Source organism: Mytilus edulis, chromosome 9 (genome assembly GCF_963676685.1).
Source record: "Mytilus edulis chromosome 9, xbMytEdul2.2, whole genome shotgun sequence".
NCBI classification, from domain to species: domain Eukaryota; kingdom Metazoa; phylum Mollusca; class Bivalvia; order Mytilida; family Mytilidae; genus Mytilus; species Mytilus edulis.
This window is the reverse complement of record NC_092352.1, coordinates 3,945,161-3,969,447: the sequence shown is the minus strand read 5'-3', so window position 1 is coordinate 3,969,447 and position 24,287 is coordinate 3,945,161. Positions and strand designations below refer to the sequence as shown.

At 32.1% G+C, this 24,287-nt stretch overlaps 2 protein-coding genes across 2 annotated transcripts; one reads left to right on the top strand and one right to left on the bottom strand.

Moving 5' to 3' along the window:
- The first annotated feature begins 1,051 nt into the window (after positions 1-1,051).
- Positions 1,052-9,509, top strand: LOC139487525 (uncharacterized). Its single transcript, XM_071272390.1, has 6 exons — positions 1,052-1,220; positions 3,506-3,751; positions 4,726-4,845; positions 6,768-6,842; positions 7,475-7,553; positions 8,119-9,509. Exons 1-6 carry the CDS (start codon positions 1,166-1,168, stop codon positions 9,194-9,196), a joined length of 1,653 nt encoding a protein of 550 aa, XP_071128491.1. The 5' UTR covers positions 1,052-1,165; the 3' UTR covers positions 9,197-9,509.
- A 2,322-nt stretch (positions 9,510-11,831) lies between these two features.
- LOC139487524 (methionine-R-sulfoxide reductase B1-A-like) lies at positions 11,832-23,592 on the bottom strand. The gene is made up of 4 exons (XM_071272389.1): positions 23,468-23,592; positions 18,595-18,737; positions 18,086-18,203; positions 11,832-14,675 (listed from the first exon to the last, which is right to left on the bottom strand). Exons 1-4 carry the CDS (start codon positions 23,520-23,522, stop codon positions 14,644-14,646), a joined length of 348 nt encoding a protein of 115 aa, XP_071128490.1. The 5' UTR covers positions 23,523-23,592; the 3' UTR covers positions 11,832-14,643.
- Positions 23,593-24,287: the final 695 nt, after the last annotated feature.

Sequence of the window (24,287 nt, the reverse complement as noted above, 5' to 3'; positions counted from 1 at the left end):
CCTCATATCTTGACTTACATCTAGAAATTGACAATGAGGGTCGATTGAAACAAAACTTTACGACAAAAGAGATGATTTCAGCTTTCCAATTGTGAACTGTCCATTTCTAAGTAGCAACATTCCAGAAGCACCTGCATACGGTGTATATATCTCCCAATTGATACGATATTCCCATGCTTGCATTTCCTATCATGATTTTCTTGATAGAGGGTTGTTGCTCACAAGGAAGCTATGTTCCAAATGGTGAAGTTGAAATCATCTCTTCGGAAATTTAATTTACGGACTCCGTCACGAGTTGGTTGACCGTTATGGAATAACCGTTTCCCAAATGGTATCGGATATGTTCCTTACGTCGTAACTACAATCCCCTTCCCTTTCATAAATGTGACCTATTTACCGGATTAGTTATCTCATAAACAACACGATGTGTGCCACATGTGGAGCAGGATCTGCTTACCCTTCCGAAGCACCTGAGATCACCCCTAGTTTTTGGTGGGGTTAGTGTTGTAAATTCTTTAGTTTTCTATGTTGTGTCATGTGTACTATAATTGTTTGTCTGTTTGTCCTTTTCATTTTTAGCCATGGCGTTGTCAGTTTATTTTCGATTTATGAGTTTGACTGTCCCTCTGATATCTTTCGTCCCTCTTTTATATTTGAAATAATTATCTTCATGAACAAAAGATATATTGATTGTGACGATTATACGGCATTGTGACAGCAATACCAAAATGGACCAAAGACGACCAGAATCTGCCTTTTGTTATATATCTCCTAATATATACATATATTTATACATTATTGGCTTTCGAAATTTTCATATTAAGCGTTCCTGATAAAGTAAAACCAGAAAGCCTATCAGACGCATGGAGTTTTGGGATGGTATTTTAAATATAAAAAACTGTATCTGCATTATATAATAAAGGTACAATCTTATTATAATATAAAACTCTGACTTCCATTCTATATACTAATTATTGATAACGGCAATAACGAAACATAAACAAAAGAATAATTAAGATCAAGTGTCCTTATTGACCCTGCGGAAAAGATTATGAAGCATAGTCATACAAACTTCAAGTACTCCAGGTTTTATCATATGATGAAGTGACTGCAGATTTAGATATTTATACAGATAGAACGCTTATTGTTATATCTACTGGATACAATGCATCGTTTTACTTTTGTTTTCATGTTTCTGTGGATTTTAAAGACATCAAATGGTAAGTTTGTTTTATATTATAGTTCGTTTCTGTGTGTGTTACATTTTAATGATGTGTTTCTTTTGTGTCCTATTTCTCCTCTTATATTTAATGTGTTTCTCTCAGTATTAGTTTGTTACCCGAATTTGTTTTTTCTCTCAATCGATTTATGAATTTCGAACAGCGGTATACTACAGTTGCCTTTATATTTCGAACAAAAGTAAAGATAAAACAAAATAAACAACTTTGGTATTGCAATGCAAGATGTTATTTGCGACTTTGGAGTTTCTACCCTTAAAATATCACAAAAGATTACAATAGTTGTATTTGACAAAACAATTCGGAATTTAATGTCATATGTACTCTTCAACTTCGTACCTATTTTTAGCCTTTTGATTTCATAATTCGCGCGTCACTAATGACTTTTCTGTTCACGAAACCAGACTGATTGCATACAAAATTAAAGGCCTGGTATCTCTTTTGAGTTTTTTAATACGTCTTTGGAATTTAGAGAATATAAGCTTATCGTTTCCATTGTGATTAATATGATCGGATATGGATTCATTAGTCATTTGGCGAATCGTTTCATTTTCGTTTTGATTATACAACGCATCTCCTTTTTCAAGTACTTGTAGATCATTGGCTTTCAGATATCTAGCTCTGAGTGTTCCTGGTAAACTTAAATCAAGAAATTTGCTACGATGCAACTTATCTGTAAACTTTTACAGTTGCTGCTCACAAGGAAGCTATTAAACCAAGAGTTCCAAATGGTGAAGTTGAAATCATCCCTTCGTAAATTTTACGGACGCCATCACGAGTTGGTTGACCGTTATGGAATAACCGTATCACAAATGATATCGAATATGTTCCTTACGTCGTAACTACAATCCCCTTCCCTTTCCTGAATGTGACCTACCAAATTAGACTATTTACCGGATTTGTTATCACATAAGCAACACGACGGGTGCCGCATGTGGAGCAGGATCTGCTTACCCTTCCGGAGCACCTGAGATCACCGTAGGTTTTTGGTGGTGTTCGTGTTGTTTATTCTTTAGTTTTCTATGTTGTGTCGTGTGTGCTGTTGTTTGTTTGTCTCATTTTTAGCCATGGCGTTGTCAGTTTGTTTTAGATTTATGAGTTTGACTGTCCCTTTGGTATCTTTCGTCCCTCTTTTACACTCATCAGTGTACAAAAAACAAGCCATATGTAAAAAAAATAATGAGATTATGTGCATTGACATGGTAAGATCCCCTTATATGCAAGTATCATCCGTCATACAAATAAAGTATTTATCTAGATATAGTCAATAATAATTATGGATGTCAGAAAGTTAAATAATAAAAACTGGTTGATATTGATAAGCAAAAAACGATGTTTAGGAAAAGATTTCAAATTTCTAAAATGTTAATCGATGTAATGGAATTGTATGCGACTGTCATACAAATGAGAGGTTTAGCTAGCTATAAAACCCGCTATGTTCTATGTAAGAAAATGCCTGTATCAAGTCAGGAATTTTTTGAGTCTTTCTTCTTTGAATTATTCACGGAGATCAGTATTTCTGTGATTTTCCATTTAATTATGTTAGAAACATGAACACTGTCACGATCACCCAATTTGCTATGAGAGGGACGAAACATACAAAAGGAAATATCAAACTAAAAATTGATGAACTAAAAATATCATGGCAAAACACAAACAACGGCTAAAAGACAAACAGCAGTTAAAAAAACATACAAAACATAAGACTGAGCAAAAAGAACCGCACCAAACACCGGCATGGTGTAAAACCTTGCTAGAGAATTCTTCAGTTTGGTAAACTGTTTTGTTTTTCTGTGAACTTGCAATGATGTCAGGATGTTATAGCATATCATATGTTAATACACATGGCAGGTAATATGTCATTCCAAATGTTCATTAAAAAAGGAAAATAAAATCTTCAAATATATCAGCAAAAACATGGTTCTATACAAATAACACTTTATGTGAATCATTCTGATGTACCACACTACTAAACTTATACGGTTATGCTTGCTATGGGACTCACTTCCGTAAGATATTTGTATACCTTGATAATGAGAAAATGAAATATTATATTTATTTGAAAAACATTTCTCGGGAACTATAACTATTGCTGTGTGTCTGTCATATGACACCACAGAGGTTCCCCTGGTCTTTTGAAACACATGAGACAAGTCCAAACAGCGATAAAGTATATCGATATAGTCGATACTCTATGTGTCTGTGTTGAAAGAATAAGTTTGAATGGTTTTGATGATATACTATTGTTTTAAATATTGAAATTTCAGGCCTACGAATGATAATAAGAGAAGGCAGCACAAGGGAATTATGGTGCATTGGAGATATGGTGTTAGATATATATTTTGCTAAGTATGAAGGTCGAGCTATATACTGTGGTCGAAATGAAGTGACAGCTAGTGTACAACAGCAATGTGACGGACTAACAAGGTGTCAAGTCTCTGCGAAAGATGAAATTTATGACGATTCTTGTGCATTTTCTAATGAAGTACTTACAATCAGATACGGTTGTGTGGGTGAGTTTAAAAGAGTTTACACAGATAAAAGTTTTTTTACACATATAAGTGTGAGGTGTTATGATCTCTTTTGAAGGCAAATCAATTTATAGAAGTATTAGGTTTTTTTGTTATTCGATTTGGAGTCAATACACAATGATTGAATATAAATGTGTTAACAAATTGCACGAATTACCGTAAGAGGACTTATTGATAACAATAGGGTAGATGGTTTCATTATCCATATATGCTAATATGTTTTCATCGGAAAAGCAACATCACCAAGATCATATGCATAAAGTGAATAAATGTAATCTTCGGATTTCTAGAGAGCTTGTGTGCCGAAATGTGACTAGAATGAGGATAATACCTTGCAGTTAAACTGCTCAGTAAGATTTCAGCCTAACATTGCAAATAATACTTCAAAATCATCAAGTAGTAATAACATCTTGTTATTGACATTTCGGTCCAAAAGGTTTCATGAGCAGACAGTAGTCAGCACCCTTTTGTTAATATGAACTATCATTGATTCAAATGTTCATTTCCTTTAAATTTACATTTCGTGAAATGTTGAATAATTCGAATCACTGAGGTATTGTGGACAACCTTTCGGATTTGTTTAAGTTTTTAATGTACTTCAATTTGGCCAAGCAACACTTTTGATTCGATATGATCGACACGGGAGTTTTGTATATAGTCGAAACGCGCATCTGGAGTCATACGTTATAAGCCATATAAACTTGATATCTTTGTTTAGTCTTTTCTACATGTGAGTAATTGAAATACAGCACAAAGTGCTCCAAAATCTTCTGTGTAATCGCTTTTTCAGATAAATGTTAGGCTAGTCTATATCACAGTTCATTCATTGAAGTTTTCTGTCTAGATATATCTGAATATGTTTTAATTACAAGTAATTCCATAATGAGGACTTACTCATATCAAAAGTTAAACTAAATATAAACAAAGTTAAATAAGCTGTCCTTTATTTACCATAGCTCCAACATTATCTACTGCAACTGAAGACACTCTCGGATCAACGACAGACATTAATAGATGGCATTCCTCTACATCAGACAGCGACAGAAGGCCATCGTCGGTCACTGGCGATATCTTATGTATGTAACAGTTTTTATTACTTTTTATTATGCCCCACCTACGATAGTAGAGGGGCATTATGTTTTCTGGTCTGTGCATCCGTATGTTCGTTCGTCTGTCCGTCCGTCCGTCTGTCCTTCCGTTTGTCTGTCCGTCCGTCTGTCCCGCTTCAGGTTAAAGTTTTTGGTCAAGGTAGTTCTTTTATGAAGCTGACGTCCAATCAACTTGAAACTTAGTACACATATGATATGACCTTTTCATTTTTAAGCCAAATTAGACTTTTGACCCCAATTTCACGGTCTACTAAACATAGAAAATGAAAGTGCGAGTTCCAGGTTAAAGTTTTTGGTCAAGGTAGTTTTTGATGAAGTTGAAGTCCAATAAACTTGAAACTTCACAAATAATACACGATGGTCTTGATGTATAGATTCTGCGTACTGATGTTGTTTGTCATCTTAAAAATATTACTTTTACTGTAAATTGTTTTATGTTATATCCGTTTGACGTGGCTCGGTACTTATACATCTCGTCAATGTGTTTGTATTGTCTTTCATTTTTTGGTGGTCTGTTTTGTATATGCGACTTTTTGTATTTCTTTGGTTCTTATAACGTGGCTTTGTACTTTAAAAGATCCCGTCAGTATGATATTGTTCTATTTTATGTCATTATGATATATTTCTATTATGAATTACAAAATACGTTAAACCACAAACGTCAAAATCATTCAATCGCGTAGTGGAATTAACTATTTGTGGATTCTTATGAATTATTTATAACTTTTGGACTATTTTAAATCTCGGTCTATTTCTGAATTTATTCTTACATACTTTTGATTTTTTAACACTGTATGCTAACATTGCCTATGTAAATTTTAAATTGTTTGTATGTACATTGAACGACAAATCTAAGTGGCTGACGTCAGACAGACAAATAAATGAATGTGTTTGTAAATTGATGTTTTTGTGTTTTGATAAATTGTTCCTTTTAAAATTGTTACACGATGATGACTGCTGTACCCATATTTTGACTATTTTATTTATTGTGTCTGTTTAGTTAACGCATCATTGTATAAAATATAACGGAATTTAATGAGACTGTCATCAAAGTGAGAGGGTTAGCGCTATAAAACCAGGTTTAATCCACCATTTTCTACATTTGAAAATGCCTGTACCAAGTCAGGAATATGACAGTTTTTGTCCATTTGTTTTTGATGCGTTTTGTTATTTGATTTTGCCATGTGATTATGGACTTTCCGAATTGATTTTCCTCTAGGTTCAGTATTTTTGTGATTTTACTTTGTTCTCTATGGTATGATCTTTCTAATTTTAATGCCAAATTAGATTTTTACCCAATTTCACTGTCCATTGAACATGGAAAATTATTGTGCAAGTGGGACATCCGTGTACTTTGGACACATTCTTGTTTGTATTGCTTTCGGTCACATAACGAAATCAAAATACTTAGGATTTTCTAAATCAGATCAGAATAAATTACCTTAGCTGTATGTGGCAAAGCTTTTCGGAATTTTGGTCCTCAATGCTCTTTAACTTCGTGCTTTATTTGGGATTTTTTTAACTTTTTGAGTTCGAGCGTCACTGATGAGTCCTTTGAAGACGAAAGACGAAACGCGCGTCTGGAGTACAGACAAAACTTAATCAAGGTATCTAAACGAGTTTATTTATAGACTCGTTGCTTAGACAGTGCAAATACTGTTACTTATTTTTTTTTACTTTTGTGTTTCTTTCTGTTATGTATAAAATACGTTGATCTTATATACGCTTACTTGTTTTATGTGTTTTGTCATTTGATTTTGCCTTTGATTAGGGACTTTACGATTAGACTTTTCCTCGGAGGTCAGAATTTTTGTGATTTTTTTTTATTAACAAATTTTTAGATTATATGACAATTATCCATGTTTTATTTTGCTTGGTTTTTTTTTCAGTGGTGAACACGACATCTATAGAACCACGTGAATCAGCACAGACCAATATTGGCAATGGTCATACTAGTGAGACCAGTACGTATAGCTTATCGTGTGTCCCACTGTCTATATCACTCTGCTAAGTTTTGCATATCACGGCTTTGTGACGCAAAAACATTGACCCTGCCTAAATAACTTTGACCCGGACATATCAGCGACGTCATAATGTTTTAACTGACGTTGATAAGTTTGAGCCGAACTTTTCAAGTCATCTTCCGGTTGCTGGTGAAACTAAAAAAACACTCCAAAAAGACGCAAAAACAACCCGATTAATCGATTATCAACTTTTTGGGAAATTGATATTCGACACAATGTGTTCACTCGATAAAAGCTTCATATTGTGACTCGCAGCTGATATTCAAATTACAATATCAACATTCAGACAACCTGATAATCGATACTTGTATAACTAGTGACAGCTTACCTGGCTCTGTAAAAATTGTAAAATGTAAAAACTACGTGCAAAATAGATAAAAAGAAAACGCTACTTTGTTATCTTTATTGTTTTCACAGACTTTTTTAGGTTGAGGGGGAGAGGGACGAAGTCTGAAAGATTAGTTATTATTCGATGATGTTTGTGATAAAAAAGATTTATCAAATAGCATGTTCCCAAATAAATCAGCATGATACATAGATTTTATAATTATCAATGTTTGCATTTATTCTAGTAACCATAGCGACATTAATTGGTGGATGCATATTTGGATTATTGTTGATTGCGGTCATTACAATAACGATATTTCGACAGTAAGTATATTTTATTATCAGACCGTTGTTTTCCCGCTTAATTTTACAAGAGAATTTATACTGCACTTTACAACAAAAAGATATGTAGTGGTCATACTATTCTTCTTGACTAGAGGTCTTTTCTACTTCGCAACTATCAAATAGAAGTACGAGATATGTTGAGGTCTAACTGTGTGGTCATCAACGATGTTCATGATTCAGTAGACAAAAAGCGAGGCATCTTCTTTTAAGCATTTCTTGTAGTAATTTACACACACATATTTATAGATATAGTTAAATTCAAACTCTTATAAAAATGGACGGACATCCAACGGTCTTGCACTCTTTTAATAAAATAAGGAAATCGAACATGTTGAATAACCCAGGTCTGTACTTGATCGACGAATTGAGCCACAGTTTTGTCATATCCTAAATAGTTCATTAAGTTACAGTCCCAAAGAAGATGTAAAATGTCAAATAGTAAAATATCTTTATAATTGTCACAGGCTAAAGGACCAAACGTTGTTTTATGTCTTATGATTATCAAAATGATTGATTAAAATGTAGATTCATTATTTTTTTTTAGTTTCAGTGGAGCCAAAGACATATATGCCGGTGACAATGTAGAAACACTACAGATTAATGCTCTCAGTGGTTCTGAATTAGATCATCGTGATCATAGAAGCGGTCTAATTGAAAATGTAGCCGAAACACATCTTAACAACAGAGATAATAATCAAAGTAACAATACGTCAACCTTTCTTTCCATGGCATATAAAAACAACAGTTACACGTTGGAACCAACAACTGTTAAAAATGTTTCTGAAAGTGCAGAGAGCAGTCGTGTGACTGTAGAAACAAGATGTAAATATATCGATGATTCTGAATATAGTGTCATACAAAATTACTCAGACTCAGAAGACATTTTGCCGCCATCTTATGACGTTGTACGAGAATGTACTTCACCAAAATGTCTAGCTGTGTGTGCCAATAAATATAACCGCGCTCACTGCAATGGAAATTCATATGACAAAACAAATACAACACAAATACAATGGTCAAGTGACCACAATGACGGCTACAGTACCGCAGCAACTTTTCTTCTTGAATCGGACCAATGTAGGTATAATACTGATAGCTCTCAACATGTCTATGAAAATCAATTAATAGGTTCCAAAGACAAAACGGCTTCAAACCAGCATAAGACAAGCAGAAAATTTACATTTGGCGCCGATCATTTGTCAGCTGAAAAAAAGGATATGAATGCATCTACGAAAAAGAGTAATCCTTATGACAATATGAATTTTACAAAATCTTCTCGAGCAGAAAAAACGTACAAAAAGGCAACACCTAATTATCAAAATATTGGAGATAATTTCTCTCCAGCAGCAAACTATATCAATATTGACGAGAAACTGTCAATAGAAAATCAAAAAGAAGATAGTGACTATTCTTCACCAATTAACAGGACATTCAGCAGTCAGGGAGTGGAGGAATCAGAACAAAACAATAATAAACAATCTCAGTGTTACATGCCCATGAATTTTGGAAGTTCGAAGAAAAATACAGATTTTGTAGAAAGTGACAATGTTTATGTACCAATTATGTCCCCAACGACTTTAGTATCACTGTCCGATGTTTTTGATGACACTTATCAATTATAATTTTACGGAAACACTTCAAAGGTTTTAGTTAGTAGTCGGATATCTTATGAAAGGATCAAACTATTAGATAGTAGGTCATGTTAGAGTGCTGTCTTTCCGGACAAGCTACATAATGTAAAAATTAAATTATTTATACGTACAATTATTTCCTATGAGAAAATGATTCATGCTTACGCAGATTTCAAAGCACACACGGCAATTACGAAATTGACGGACTCAGAAAATTAATGAAAAAATAAAGGATTAACACATCTAGTCTTAACCAATATCGTTATATGCATATTTTCATTAAAAAAAAGGCTACATACTGATACCATTACTTTTGTTTCAAGTTATTAATAATATTTCGTTTAAGCAGTCAGGTCGGTACAATTTTTTTCAAAATACGCTCAAATTTTCTGATGTATGATTGACTTACAAGTCAATAATCTAACCTCATTAAATCCGTCTTTATGTGACCTTCAATTTAGCCCCTTAGTAAGAAATGGGTTAAACATGTACTAGGCATTTTCCACAAAAACAATAATTCTTATACAGGTAAGTTATCAAAGGTACCAGGATTATAATTTAGTACGCCAGACGCGCGTTTCGTCTACATAAGACTCATCAGTGACGCTCATATCGAAATATTTATAAAGCCAAACAAGTACAAAGTTGAAGAGCATTGAGTACTGTATCCAAAATTCCAAAAACGTTGTGCCAAATACGGCTAAGGTAATCTATGCCTGGAATCAGAAAATCCTTAGTTTTTCGAAAAAATCAAAGTTTTGTAAACAGGAAACTTATAAAAATGACCACATTATTGATATTCATGTCAACACCGAAATGTTGACTACTGGGCTGGTGATATCCTCGGGGACGAAACGTCCACCAGCAGTGGCATCGACCCAGTGGTTATAATGGTTATAAAAGGTACCAGGATTATAATTTAGTACGCCATATGCGCGTTTCGTCTAAATAAGACTTATCAGTGACGCTCATATCGAAATATTTATAAAGCCAAACAAGTACAAAGTTGAAGAGCATTGAGTATTCAAAATTCCAAAAAGTTGTGCCAAATACGGCTACGGTAATCTATACATGAAATAGGAAAATCCTTAGTTTGTTCTAAAAAGTTTTGTAAACAGGAAATTTATAAAAATCATTATTAAGATATTTGACCTATCTAACATCAAAGGTGTAGGTGTTAGGGGGTGTTGGCGGGGGGGGGGGGGGGTATTTTCCTGAAAAAAATATTCTGATCCCCAATTTAATGGAGAAAAAAATATTGTGGACAAGCAGATGAAAAAAAAAAAATATTAAGACTCCTGATGTTCTTCATACCTTAAAGTGTCTAATTATGAAAAAATAATTTGATTGATAGCGTCGAAAAAACTAACCGACTCAGACAAAAAAAAACCATAAACCCCCTTGAAGTTAAATGGTTGCTCCTTGATGATTTGGAAACCAATAACAAAATTCTTTTCTTAGTAACAACTCCTTTCAACTTCATATCCATTAGGCTGCATTCCCTTCCATACATTTTCAATCAGTTAAGATTCGTTCCAATAAAGCAAATCGTAACTCTCAAGACTTCCTTAGATAAACAATTATTTGTGTATTTCCATATTTTGAGAAACAGTAACTGAGTTGAGAAAAAGTAACCTTGAACTTTGAACTATTGAGCCAAAAGTCAAAGGGCTTTTCCCTTTTTCTATATCTTCCAGTGGCATAATTTATTTATTATTTAGCATGGGAAACACAAGATTTCAATATAAATGTCTGTATAGAAAGGACAATGCGATTCATAGAGTACGCTCCCAATTTTTCATTCAGAAATCGTAAAAAATGAATTTATAAACATTTGAGCAAATCCATAATGAATAGACCTACAATTTTGGACATGGTAAATTATTTTTAGATCAGGTTTAGCTAATACTTTTTGGTGTTAAAAGTTTCTCTCTACCTATTTTTCAAGTTTATAGCCAAACAAAGCAATATTGCTCAACACAAATGAAAGGGGGACTATTGTCATTTAAAGGCAATAACTCCGATAAGGAGGCAGTTGACCATTTTACTTGCAGGACATTTTTGGCATTTAAATTTTCTCTCTATACGGATTCTAAACATAAGATTTGACTTACACTCATAATTTTGGCCAGGACTGGTTTTGCTTTAACAGCTCAAGTCAACATCTACATTTTTATACCTATGTTCTATTTTTGGCAACAGCAGGAATTTTTGCTGATGGATGGATCAAATCTCCAGATCTATTTTGTTAAAATGTCTTACGTATTCTTTAAGTGAAGTTGTTTAATATTAAGCCCAGCAGTTTCATCGAAAAAATAATTGGAACAAGTTTACAACAATGAATGATAAAGGCAGACAATTTTTTTTTAAATACTTCAACCAATGAAACATTAAAAATGTTGAGGACTAGCCAACTTCGTGTAACACCCATTATTCACATGAGGATGATTTGGTGTTCAGCATACTGTATAGACACTTTTTTATTGTTTTAGACTGGTGTGTATGACTTTGAGTACTTGTCTAGTTAAAATATAAGTAAATTTGTATTCATTAATACTCTAATATGTAGCTTTTAGATATACCTTTCTGTATTCCAGCAGGGGAAAATAACAAACAAAAGCACACCTGTTTTTCTGAATCAATTTATTCGATAAAACTTTCAAAATTTACATATCAAAATGAAAGACAATACATGCAATACACATGGCCCTGAGTGTATCTATAACATTTTGATTATAAGATCTAATATTTATAACTTCTTTCTTGCGTACAATTATTTATCATAATACAATTGTTAATCACATTTGATTTGATTTTTTTGTATATTTATTAATGCATCATACAAAGAGTTATTAATATTGTTTCAAATTAATTTTCCATGTCTCAAAAAAAATATGTCATTTATTTTTATGTCCTATAAAACATCATTTTAGGTAAACAATTTTCCAATTAAATTATATATTAAAAATCACTATCCTAATAAGGATAAGCTTGCTCAATCGATAAAGTGGAGATTAGATGTTTTTGAATCTATCCCTATTCTATTGCCTCTTACAATTATAAAATAGAAACTGACAATGTAATATCCTCATTTGAGTTCTGAGTATATATCACTTAACTTCGTTACATTTACAGTGATGAAAAGTGAACACCAAACAAGAAACAAATCAACACAAACACTTGATAAATCCAAAAAAATAAGTTTACAATGACATGTTATTTATGTCAACAAAAAACTTTAAAATAAAATAAAAACACTTAAATAAATAAATCATCAAAATATTTTCTCCAATCAATATGCTAAACACAGATATATATATATTGCATAAACAAAACATTTAAGAAGGCTCGCGGGAAGAAACATTTCTGCAAAATGTTTTTAAAAAATTTGCATAACAAACCAAGACAAGATAATAATCTAGTCAGACGAGAAAAGATTTGTGGAAAAGAACATACCAAGATTAGTCAAATGAGTGAAATAAGGGTTTCTTAGGTAATAAAACATACAAAGATTAGTCAAATGAGTGAAATACGGGTTTCTTTGGTAACAGATATGCAAAGATTTTTATAATCAAATCAAATGAAAAAAAAGTTTTTTTGGCAACACAGCATATGAAGGTTCTAGTAGGATCAGTAAAAGAGTGGAGGTTTCCATTGTCTAGCTTTTCCATGTGGACTGTGGCCTGACAACTTCATATATACTTCATTTACTAAAACAACTTGAACCATCAGAAGTGTATCGCTTATCTAGGCTAGCTCAAAATCAAAAGGTCATCTATAAACATAGTAAAGGTCATCCATAAACAGAGAAAATAACATCCATAAATAGAATTAAGAGCAGCAGTATGTCTAATCTAGAGGCTCCAAAGAGCCGGTGTCGCTCACCTTGGTCTATGTGCACATCATAAAGGAATAAAAAATAACAAAATTTATGAAAATTGTTAAAAATTTACTATAAAGGGCAATAACTCCTTAAGGGGTTGACTGACCATTTTGATCACGTTGAATTATTTGTAGGTCTTATTTTGCTGTACATTATTGCTGTTTACAGTTTATCTCTATCTATAATAATATTCAAGATAATAACCAAAAGCTGCAAAACAAACAAATTTATCCTCATCAGATTTGCTTTAAATGCTTTGGTTTCTGGGATTTTAGCCAAAAACTGCATTTTACCCTATGTACTATTTTTAGCCATGTCGGCCATCTTGGTTCGCAGGCAGGGTCATCAGACACATTTTTAAAACTATATACCCTGATGATGATTGTGGACAAGTTTGGTTAAATTTGTCTGAGTAGTTTCAGAGGAGAAGATTTTTGTAAAAGATAACAAAAATTGACAAAAAATTGACAAAAATTGACTATACAGGGCAATAACTCCTTAAGGGGTCAATTGACCATTTTGGTCATGTTGACTTTTTTGTAGATCTTACTTTGTTGAACATTATTGCTGTTTACAGTTTATCTTTAACTATAATAACATTCAAAATAATAACCAAAAACGCCAAAATTTCCTTAAAATTACCAATTTTGGGGCAGCAACCCAACAACCGGGTGGGCGATTCGTCTGAAAATTTCAGAGCAGATAGATCTTGACCTGATAAACAATTTAACACATGTCAGATTTGCTCTTAATGCTTTGGTTTTAGAGATATAAGCCAAAATCTACATTTTACCCCTATGTTCTATTTTTAGCCATGGTGGCCATCTTGGTTGGTTGGCTGGGTCACCCCACACATTATTTCAACTAGATACCCCATTGATGATTGTGGCTAAGTTTGTTTAAATATGGCCTGGTAGTTTCAGAGAAGATTTTTATAAAAATTTACGGACGCCGGACAACGGACAACAAGTAATGAGGTCAGGTGAGCTAAAAATGAATAAAATTGCATTAAATATTTTAAATTATACAACAATCAATTTTGCCAAAATCGTAAATTATTTCTTACTACTGAAAAAACACAGTGTCTAAATAGCTCACAGTATTGTAATTTTAAAAAACTTCAGTCAAAATAATACCAAAAACTCATAATCCCCAGATAAAAATTAAAATCACAAAAATACTGAATGCTTCACGGAAAATTCAAATCAGAAATTATATATCTTTGGTTACTATGGAAGCACATCCAATAAAATTTCTCCCACAAGTAAAATGTTATACAAATGCTAGAAACTGGAATTCACTAACCATGTCATCAATAAATAAGTATATGAAAATTAGTATGGAAATTCATAATTTGAAATGATCTCTCGGAAGTTCACATATAAAAAAAAATGTAATGATATATGTGTACAATTGCTGTGGAGATGCAATGTTATATTATCATCTTAATTACCGCGTTAGACTCATCTTTTCTAATACAGTAGGCAAAAATCTTATTATATAATGGAATGATAACATCTAGGTTTTGAGCTAGCTTCAGAATAATATGATCTTCTTAGGATTCAGTAACAGGCGTGTCTCTCATCTCTGTAAACAAACAAAAAGGATACATATTATAGTTATTATATATAAGTGACACAGTTGCCAAGAACTGATCTTAACCACTTCTTTAGAACTCTTTAACATAGTTGTTTCCATTGGCAATCATACCACATCTCCTTATTTTTATATATTAACAAAGGTCATACATCATTGGTAACAAGTTAACAAAATTAACTGATTTCTTTATTTTGTTCTTACATTTAGCTGTAACACCACTGCCAAAAGTTTGGCACCCCAAAAATATTTTTCCCTGCCACAATTTCTATATGTCAGTCAGGAGTCAAAAGTCAGGAACCTGTATATGCTGTATATTATATTTCATTTTTATTTTATATAATAGTGTTTTGTACATAAATCAGGTCATCGGTTTTCTGATTTGAAATTTTGCTATGTGTGGGCTTTTTATAGATTGCTTAACCAAAGTCTCTTTTATATAAAGTCACACATGAAATCTGTTATAAGCTAGATCATTTCTGCAAAGAGTCAATTAGAAACTTTTTTTATAAGCAAGTATAAAATATTATAGGTACATACAACCAAATAAGTTTATGCACTAATATTAGATCATCACTGAAAATCTAACATATTGTCTAAGCAACAACGAATAAAAAAGTGCTCATTTTACATTGTGTAAAATGTATTGTATTAATCAGTCATGGTGTTTATTTAGGCAATCTTTTGAATATATGTGTTAGCTTTCTAGGTCAATAATTGTAGGGAAAACAGATTTATATGCCATGCCTATTGGTCATTAATAACAAAGATATCTTTCAAGATTATATATAAATGATGTTAAGCAACTAACAATCAATCAATCAATATAATATATAGTAATCAGATAAATAGATCTCTCACTGGACACATCAAGGAACAGCTTAATGCAAGATGAATAACTCATATTTTAATTTTATTGTACAAAACATTGCTTTCTATGTTGAATTCAGTTTAAAGCTGTTTCCCTTTTTAGCTTCAATAAGATGGTCAATATGTGTCAAAATAATACTTTAGCCTGGATAGTGATGAAAAAATTAACATATATCTAATTGCATATAAGAGCACACTGATTCACAACAGCCCAAAGTACAAAAACAGGCACTTGAAATTTAAACAAAACAGGCAAAATATGACCTTTGATTTTAATTTTATACAACCTTTTTATTTATATTCAAAATAAACATTCAACAAAAGTCCAATAGTGTACTTAGTTGTTAAAGCTGGCACTTCATACCAAAGCTACCCAAATATTTTACAAATAAATTAAAAGATAAAAGTATGAATAGTATCTGTTTCAAGTGAAATATGTACTACTTGTTTTTCTTGACTAGGACCATATTAGTCACTTCTTTGCCTAAAATGGATGTTTATGACTAAAGGAAAAATGTATTTATCTTTATAAGGTAGCCTTCATTACAAAAAATACATGTTTAACGATACATTTTACATTTGAATGTTTGATATGGATTATAATCTGCTGGTAAATTTAAATAAAAAAAGTTTTAGTCATCGTATTTTTTTCATATTTTTCCTAAATTACACATAACGGATGACTTATTTCCAGTGACATATATCATAACCATAACTGGTATGGGACAAATGTTTCTTAAACAGGTCATAAAGTTTTAAATTATCCTACTGTAAGTTATATCCTAAATGACTAATCAGTGACATGTATACACTTATAACAGGATTATAACAGGATGACACTTAAATAAAATTGTCTTCTTATCTATAATTAACAGATTCATCAGTGTAAGTTACGTCTATATGGACTTGATTTAAAATTATTATGTTACAACATTTGTTTAGAATTAATCATATCAATCTTAAAGTTTAAAACCGTAAATAGCATCAGGATTTTTGCTTTAATGAAAGTCTATATGTTGGTGCATTGTATTATTAAATAAATAAATACGTCATTTATTCAATTCTTTTCCTCTATGAAACATTAACTTTTTTGTAATTTCTATTACCAATTTATGTTATTTCAAGTTTCAACTGATTGGGCGGAGCTTACGTTTTAATTTGCATTAGGACAGTCTATTTGAAGATGTGTGTGATAAGGATGATTGCCATAATAATAAATGATTTCTAATCACCAATCAGTGTCATCAAAGGAATTTACAAAAGAATGACTGGACATGTCATTGACGAGTATATTCTAAAACACCTATCTATAGATGGACTGGTTTATTATGAGCTAACCGGCTAAACTCCTCCCAGTCAAGTGAAATAAATTGAGTAATACCAAACATTATATCAAGTCTGCAAGTGCAATTTCTTCAATGGGATGTTTTATATCAAAACTAGACAGTCTTTATATATATGTATATATAAAGAACCATATTAAAAGAATTATAAAGAAAGGTAGCTTACACTTTTGACATTTCACTGATATACAAAAGATATCCTCTTATATGGTTATATATATGTCAAAGTTTTGTGACTATCCTATTGAACTTGAAATAAAGGATATGACAGTTACATTCAATATGAAAATAGTTAATTAAGTGTTTGATTGCCATGTGAAAACTCTATATCTCATATCTACAGGTCACCTTACAACCTTTAACAATGAGCAAATCCAATACTGTTTAGTATAAGCTATAAAAGTCCCTGGCATTCCACAATATGGAGAAGGTACTGCCACTAACAGAAGTGCTTTAATCTTTACTTTCCTGTGTAGTTTCTTTTTGACTATTGTTTATTTTTGTTAATTTTCTAGTGGACATGTTGTTGTATGTTTATCTTTGACTAATGAGTTATTTCCCCTTAAGTTTCTTCTTATTAACTAGCACTCTTCTTGGAAAGATTTTACATTCAGATTTTGTATGGTTTGTGCAAAGGTTTTTACTGGTAACTGATATTTTAGAACACAAGACAATGGGAGTGATTTCCTTTTAGCATTGTTTGTTGGTATTTAACTACTTTCTGCAACCTGACTATATAATAGCTTCCACTCTTCTAGTTTGAGGGAGCCATAGTACCGTGGCAGAAACACTGACTTTCTGAAGAAATCCTTTCACCATTGAAAAACCAATATCATAACTTTGGTTTTTTTTTCTGATAGACAGGAAAGTTTAACAAATTGGAAACTTATTTTGGCATTTCACAAGAAAAAGTAAGGACAGTACTAATTATTTCTGATGTATCATATGAGGTTAAAATACCAGAATGATTTTATCTAAGCCTCATATAAGTATTAATTAAAGAGGGGGGCAGGACCTTTTTCGGAACATCAAGATCAGGTGTTTTTAAGCTCAGGATTTCGGGATTGACCCTTTTGGGATCCAGGATTTCTTTAACTGATTTCTCAGGGATGATCAGAACCCCTCCCCCCTCACTAAACAGCTGTTAAGTCAGTTAATACATTTGGTTAATACATTTGTAATACTTACTGTCATGTGAAATGAAGACGAGAGACTCACTGAATATTCAGTAACGGTTATGTCCCTGTTTGGGTCCATCACCAAGGAATTCATGTCCAAGACCATTACCACATTTACCACATAATATCTGAAATGCATGTTTGTCGATAATCAAATATATTTGTTTTCTCATTTAAGGTATATATATCAAATTGTAAAATTACACATGACTAACTGAACATCAAGAGTATACACTTTATTTACATGTATTTATTTTATATATATTTAAATGCACATAATGACTGGCATCCCATCTTTATGTTTCAGTTTGTCTAATTCATATCTGCCATTCGCAATTGCTAAACTAAATTTATCAACATAAGATTGGTTTTTTTCTTTCTAAGGTATGTATAATACATATATCTTCATTGCTAGTTGGTTTTTCTTAGTTATGTATAATACATATATATTCATTGCTTACGGGTTTAACCTTTGTACAGAATTCCCATACTAGATTATCAAATAAAAATAATATTTACCTTTATGGCTGTTTTTGATTCTGTAATTCTCTGTACAGAATCCTCCCTGATCAGTTTGTTGAAGGCTGGCCATGGTGAGGAATGTTCATATTTTGATACACTGCTAAATAAATGGTTGCTACACTTTGCACATGCATAAACTCCTAAAATGAGAAATTTCATCTTTTAATCTTTAATACTGTGATTGGTGTAGTTAAAAAGATTGGTTGTTTGTTATTTAATACTAAACAATTTGTTTTCACATAGCAGATATCATACACCTATATACATATATACATACTATTGACTCAAGATATGTTTTCATTAGATGGCCACAGAATTGGGGAATTCATTATTTGAAACTAGCCGACTCAAACATACCTACATCTTTTCATGTTTATTTTCTGGTCCTGTGTATAAATCATGTATACTTTTTCCAAATACACCATTTGGTGGTGAGCCTCACGGAGACATTAATGTATGCAGATTACAATCAGATGCTATTGGTCATGTTAGTGGTGGTATGAGATTCAATCAGGAAAAGGTCAATTATTGGTAACATTTTATAAATTATACAGAAAATAAAAGGATCTGGAATTGTGTAATTTTTTAACATTTTAGATATAGAATGGGGTGCTCATTTTCGCCATATCTTTCCATGTTTTTTGCAGTTTATGTTCAGGTCAGTATGTTTTTGGAGTATACTAATATTTCTATATGAAGATAACTTCAAATGCAGTATATATCTTAGCTTGAAAATGTGTTTGTTAGAAAAAAATAATCTAAAAAGTTAGATTAAAAGGTGTTTGAAATTTCCTGATAATTTGTTAAAGGGGGACACATATTCACGGTTTGTTCACATCTATTTTCTATTTTTCAAAACCAAATAATTGCAGCTTTAAACGATGTTTATCAAATCAATTTCATTATAAATGAATAGAAGACATTTTAACGGTGTATAGAAATGAAATTTGGGGCAATCAGTCAAAGAATTACTAAGAAATACTACTTTAAAATCGTGTTTTTCATTCAAAAAATTGGCCGAAAATCGTTGTCAGTTTTTCGGTCCTTTGCAGTAAGTGCCGAAATTTTGTCTCAGTTTACAAAATTAATCATATTTGTTAGTAAAAAATAATTTACCGGCATATTTCTTTTAATTCAGCCATCCTTTGAAGTTTTTACACCTCAAAATAATATAACGATGAAATTGTGTCCCCTGCGAATATGTGCACCCAACTCTATACTAATTAAGTTGCTTTCTTTCATTAGTCATTCTAACAATATGCCGGCAAACAAATCTAACCTCTTTATTTGAGTAAACTCACAGGCGCTTTGGTATATAATACAGATTTTTTTTTTTTTTTTTTTTTTGTTGATTAAAATATTTGGTATTTTCTCTACAGTCGTTGAAATCACTCGAAACTAGGTGAGACATACACAGAAGTGATACATATGTATTATAAATATAGAAAATTGAATATTTTAATCAACAACAAAAAAAAAATTAAAAAAATATCTGTATCATAACACAAGAGGCTCTCAAGAGCCTGAATCGCTCACCTTAAATTTTTTTGCTTAAATCTTCCATCAATGATTATTTTGGGTTTTCAATTTATATAAATGGTTCTTCGATTCTGTCATATCTTCTGCAAAAGCAAAAACAAGAGTGGACACACTGAAATGTCTCGTTTGTCTCGTGTTCATAATATAATTTATGATGAAAGTATAAAAAAACATTGTATACCCCAAGCATTACATTATTTCTGTTTACAGTTTATCTACATCTATAATAATATTCAAGATAATAACCAAAAACAGCAAAATTTCCTTAAAATTACCAATTCAGGGGCGGCAACCCAACAATGGGTTGTCCGATTCATCTGAAAAATTCAGGGCAGATAGATCTTGACCTGATAAACAATTTTACCCCAATGTCAGATTTGCTCTAAATGCTTTGGTTTTTGAGTTATAAGCTAAAAACTGCATTTTACCCCTATGTTCTATTTTTAGCCATGGCGGCCATGTTTTTTGATGAAATGGGAATTAAAACACAAACTTTATTCTAGATATCCTAGGAATCAATCAGATGAAGTTTGGTTTGAATTGGTTCAGTAGTTTTAGAGGAGAAGATCTTTGAAATAGTTTACGACGGACGGACGACGACGGACGTCAAGTGATGGCAAAAGCTCACATTTCCTTTTGGAAAGGTGAGCTAACAAGCGGTATCCGGTCATTCCAGCCCCACACCGATCTGACCCCAAGTGAATCCGGCCCAAAGTCAATCCGGCCCAAAGTCGATCCGGCCCAAGTTGATCCGGGCCCACGTCGATCCGGCCCCAAGTCGATCCGGTCCCATAATAAAATATGAATAAATTTTATTGATTTTGGAGGAATTTGTGACAAATTTTAACAGTATAAATGGACTTTGCTCCCACTGAAGTGCATGCTGCACGGTCTAACATATTGGTCACAAACCACACAAGGAAAAGCCATTGTGATATTAAAAACAAACGCATTCTGTCTTCTCTTTTATAATATAAGAGAAGATAAGATAACTTTATTAGCACTAACACATCGACAAGAATTGGTTATGGCAACAAATTAAAGACAAACTACAATAACATATATATGTAGGACTCTAAAGTGCGATGGTACTCTAAAGTGCGATGGTCACGCTAAAGTGCGATGGTCTACGCTAAAGTACGATTATGTATCACGCTAAAGTGCGATGGTTGTTTGTTTGCTAAAGAATGATTAAATATCACGCTGAAGTTTAAAGGATCAAAAGGGTAATTAATGTTAAAGGGCTTAAAACTTTAAGCAACACAGATGTTAATAAATAATCTTTTTGCAAAAGCTAGTATGCTTAGGTTTTATAACATATGTGATGGACTTTATAATTACCGGTAGGCTGAAGTGATTGTTTTTAAATCAAGAAGAACGACCACGTAGTTATTGCTAAAATGTTAATTTAAGTGGGACAAAAATCTATATATTCTGTATATGATTTTTTTTTTAATTCGGGCCGGTATCAAATATTTTGATACTTAGCGTGTCTTGCCGTTCACACAGTCTATCACTAACTTGAACATCCCCCTGAAAGTCGTCATTGTAAATTACAAATTCGAAATTCTTTTATTGTGTTAAATTTATTTGTTTAAAAATATTTGATTACCGAGCTTTCTCACTCCTTTTTCGCAGTGAGCACAAATAAAATGTACAAACTAATGTTTTAGCGGACAATATATGATTTACGCATGAAAAAATGTACCTTTATTTCACCGACTTTACTTTTCAATAAAATCGATAGAATTTTAACAGGGACCGCAAGTAAACTGCAACATAAACAATGATTTTAATGTATCCGTTAGCTTCTAATAGAAACAAGATAAAGGGTACTTATGCACTTTAAGTTGTTTAAAATCAAATATTCTACAATTTTCTTACAGCATGTTCATTTTTGTGTTTGTATAAACGACTGTTCACGTCATAATCCATAGTACGTTTATTACGTCTATACTTTCGCGGACAATCACACTTTAGCGTATAGAGGCATCGCACTTTAGCGCAGACCATCGTACTTTAGCGTCCCCATCGTACTTTAGAGTCCTACATATACAATGAAGGAGTGACAGTGGATAATTATGAGAGAAATATATAAAAATAAAAGAGAAGCATATACATTATTAAAGAAATCAAGTACCTTTTAATAATGAGTTTCTCCCCAACAAGCATTCATTCAAATAGTTGACAACATTTTTAATATTGTTTGGGAATTACTATTTAAAATTGATATAAGCAAGTTATATGATAAAGAAGGTAATTTGTTGTTCAATAGCCTAGGACATTATTTATTTTTTTAATGAGGTTATCTCTCACATAGTTATAAGAGGAACATTTTAAAAGAAAATGTAGTTCATTTTCAATGTCTCCATTGTTGCAGCAAAGACATACCCTACTCTGCTTTGGTATTTTTAGATATCGCCCTATTTCAATAGATAAAGTATGAGCACTTAACCTCAATCTACATAATGTTGATCTATCAAATTTTGAGTACCCAAATTGCATCCATGCATAAATTCGCATCGTCAAAAGTCGAATAACAGAGCTTTTGGTTATTTTTTTCCAATATTTTGAACAATTGGATATATGCTTACTCTTCCTTTTTTAATAAATGGATACTTGAAACTTATTGTATTTGCTGATTTTAATTTGATGACGTGTACATTTTCCTTTTTCATTAAACACTTCATCTGTTGATAAATACTGTGAACGTTTTGTGTATATATCTAAATATATTTACCTATGTTGAAAAACGTGCATAGTATCAAATCATTAAAATACAAAGTGTTTAGTCTCTAGGAGATATTGTAAGATTTCCGCTGCTTTTTTTGCTAAATAGGTGCAATTTGGGTACTCGTAGCAATTTTGGTACCGTTATGTTATACAATTAATATATACATGATATATCTTTATTGTTATTCCTTATAAATATATTTTTTATTGGGGCCGGATCAACTTTAATAACATATGGGCCGGATCGTCGTGGGGTCGGATTGATGTGGGACCGATCGACTTGGGCTGGATCGACCCGAAAGCAACCCCAGCGCCTGTGAGTAAACTGGTAAAAGTAAATAAATTTCATCAGAAATCTTAAATTTCCTGTAATCTGCTTGATTTAATGAGATGGTAACACACATAAAACTGCTTGCCTTACATGTATTTTATTCTATCCAAAAGGTATATTATGATTGTTTACATAAACAAGTGTCTGTATGGATGTCCTATATTTTAACTCCTATGGACATGACGGATTTTCCCTTTATTTGTTATCAAAATACTCTAAATTTTATAGGTACACAGTGTTTAAACACTTTGTCAACAAAAAATCTACCTCTGTCAAAATGATCTCTATACTTTTCACCAGAAAACCATCCGCAAAAGGACATCTTCCCTCTACTTTCACTTTCTGTTATATAAGATTAAGTATAGTGAACACATCTATTTTCGTAAATGTGTTTCTTTCGCCACAATTCCTTGATTTGTGAACCAAATAAAATACAACTAAAATTTGAAGATTTTTTTTTACTGCAAAGCACACTAACGTACACATGGGTTGAATTAGCTTACATAAAGTCGACTGAATGATACATCAACGCAGACCATCAATTTACACATTGATTGATTGGTTGATTGATTGATTGATTGATTGATTGATTGATTGATTGATTGATTGATTGATTGATTTTAAATGTCCAGGAACTTGCTATACTAGTAGAAAGTTTCTGGTTTATACTTTATCTTACTGAAATCCTGATTCCGATATTTTAATTTCTACTTTGGAATCGAAATTACTCAAACATATTCAATGGTTCAAAATTAATAAAATGCAGGCAAACCCTGGCAAACAGGTTTTAGCAGTTGAGAAAAAGACATATAACAAAAATCCATTGAGTTTGATTGAACTTTTGAATTTGCCATTTGATTTGGAATTTTCCTCGGAGTTCAGTATTTTTGTGTTTTTACTTTTTACACCTAAAGAGACTGTGATCATTTCAATTTTCCATTGTAAACTTTGTAATCATTATCATTTACATAAAATAATATTTCATGGTTGTAGCTAGTAAATCTGATATTCACTAATGACCAGTGCTGTGGATGGATCATGCCAGAAAACAAATTAACTTATTTGCAGTTCAGTATAAAATCTAGAA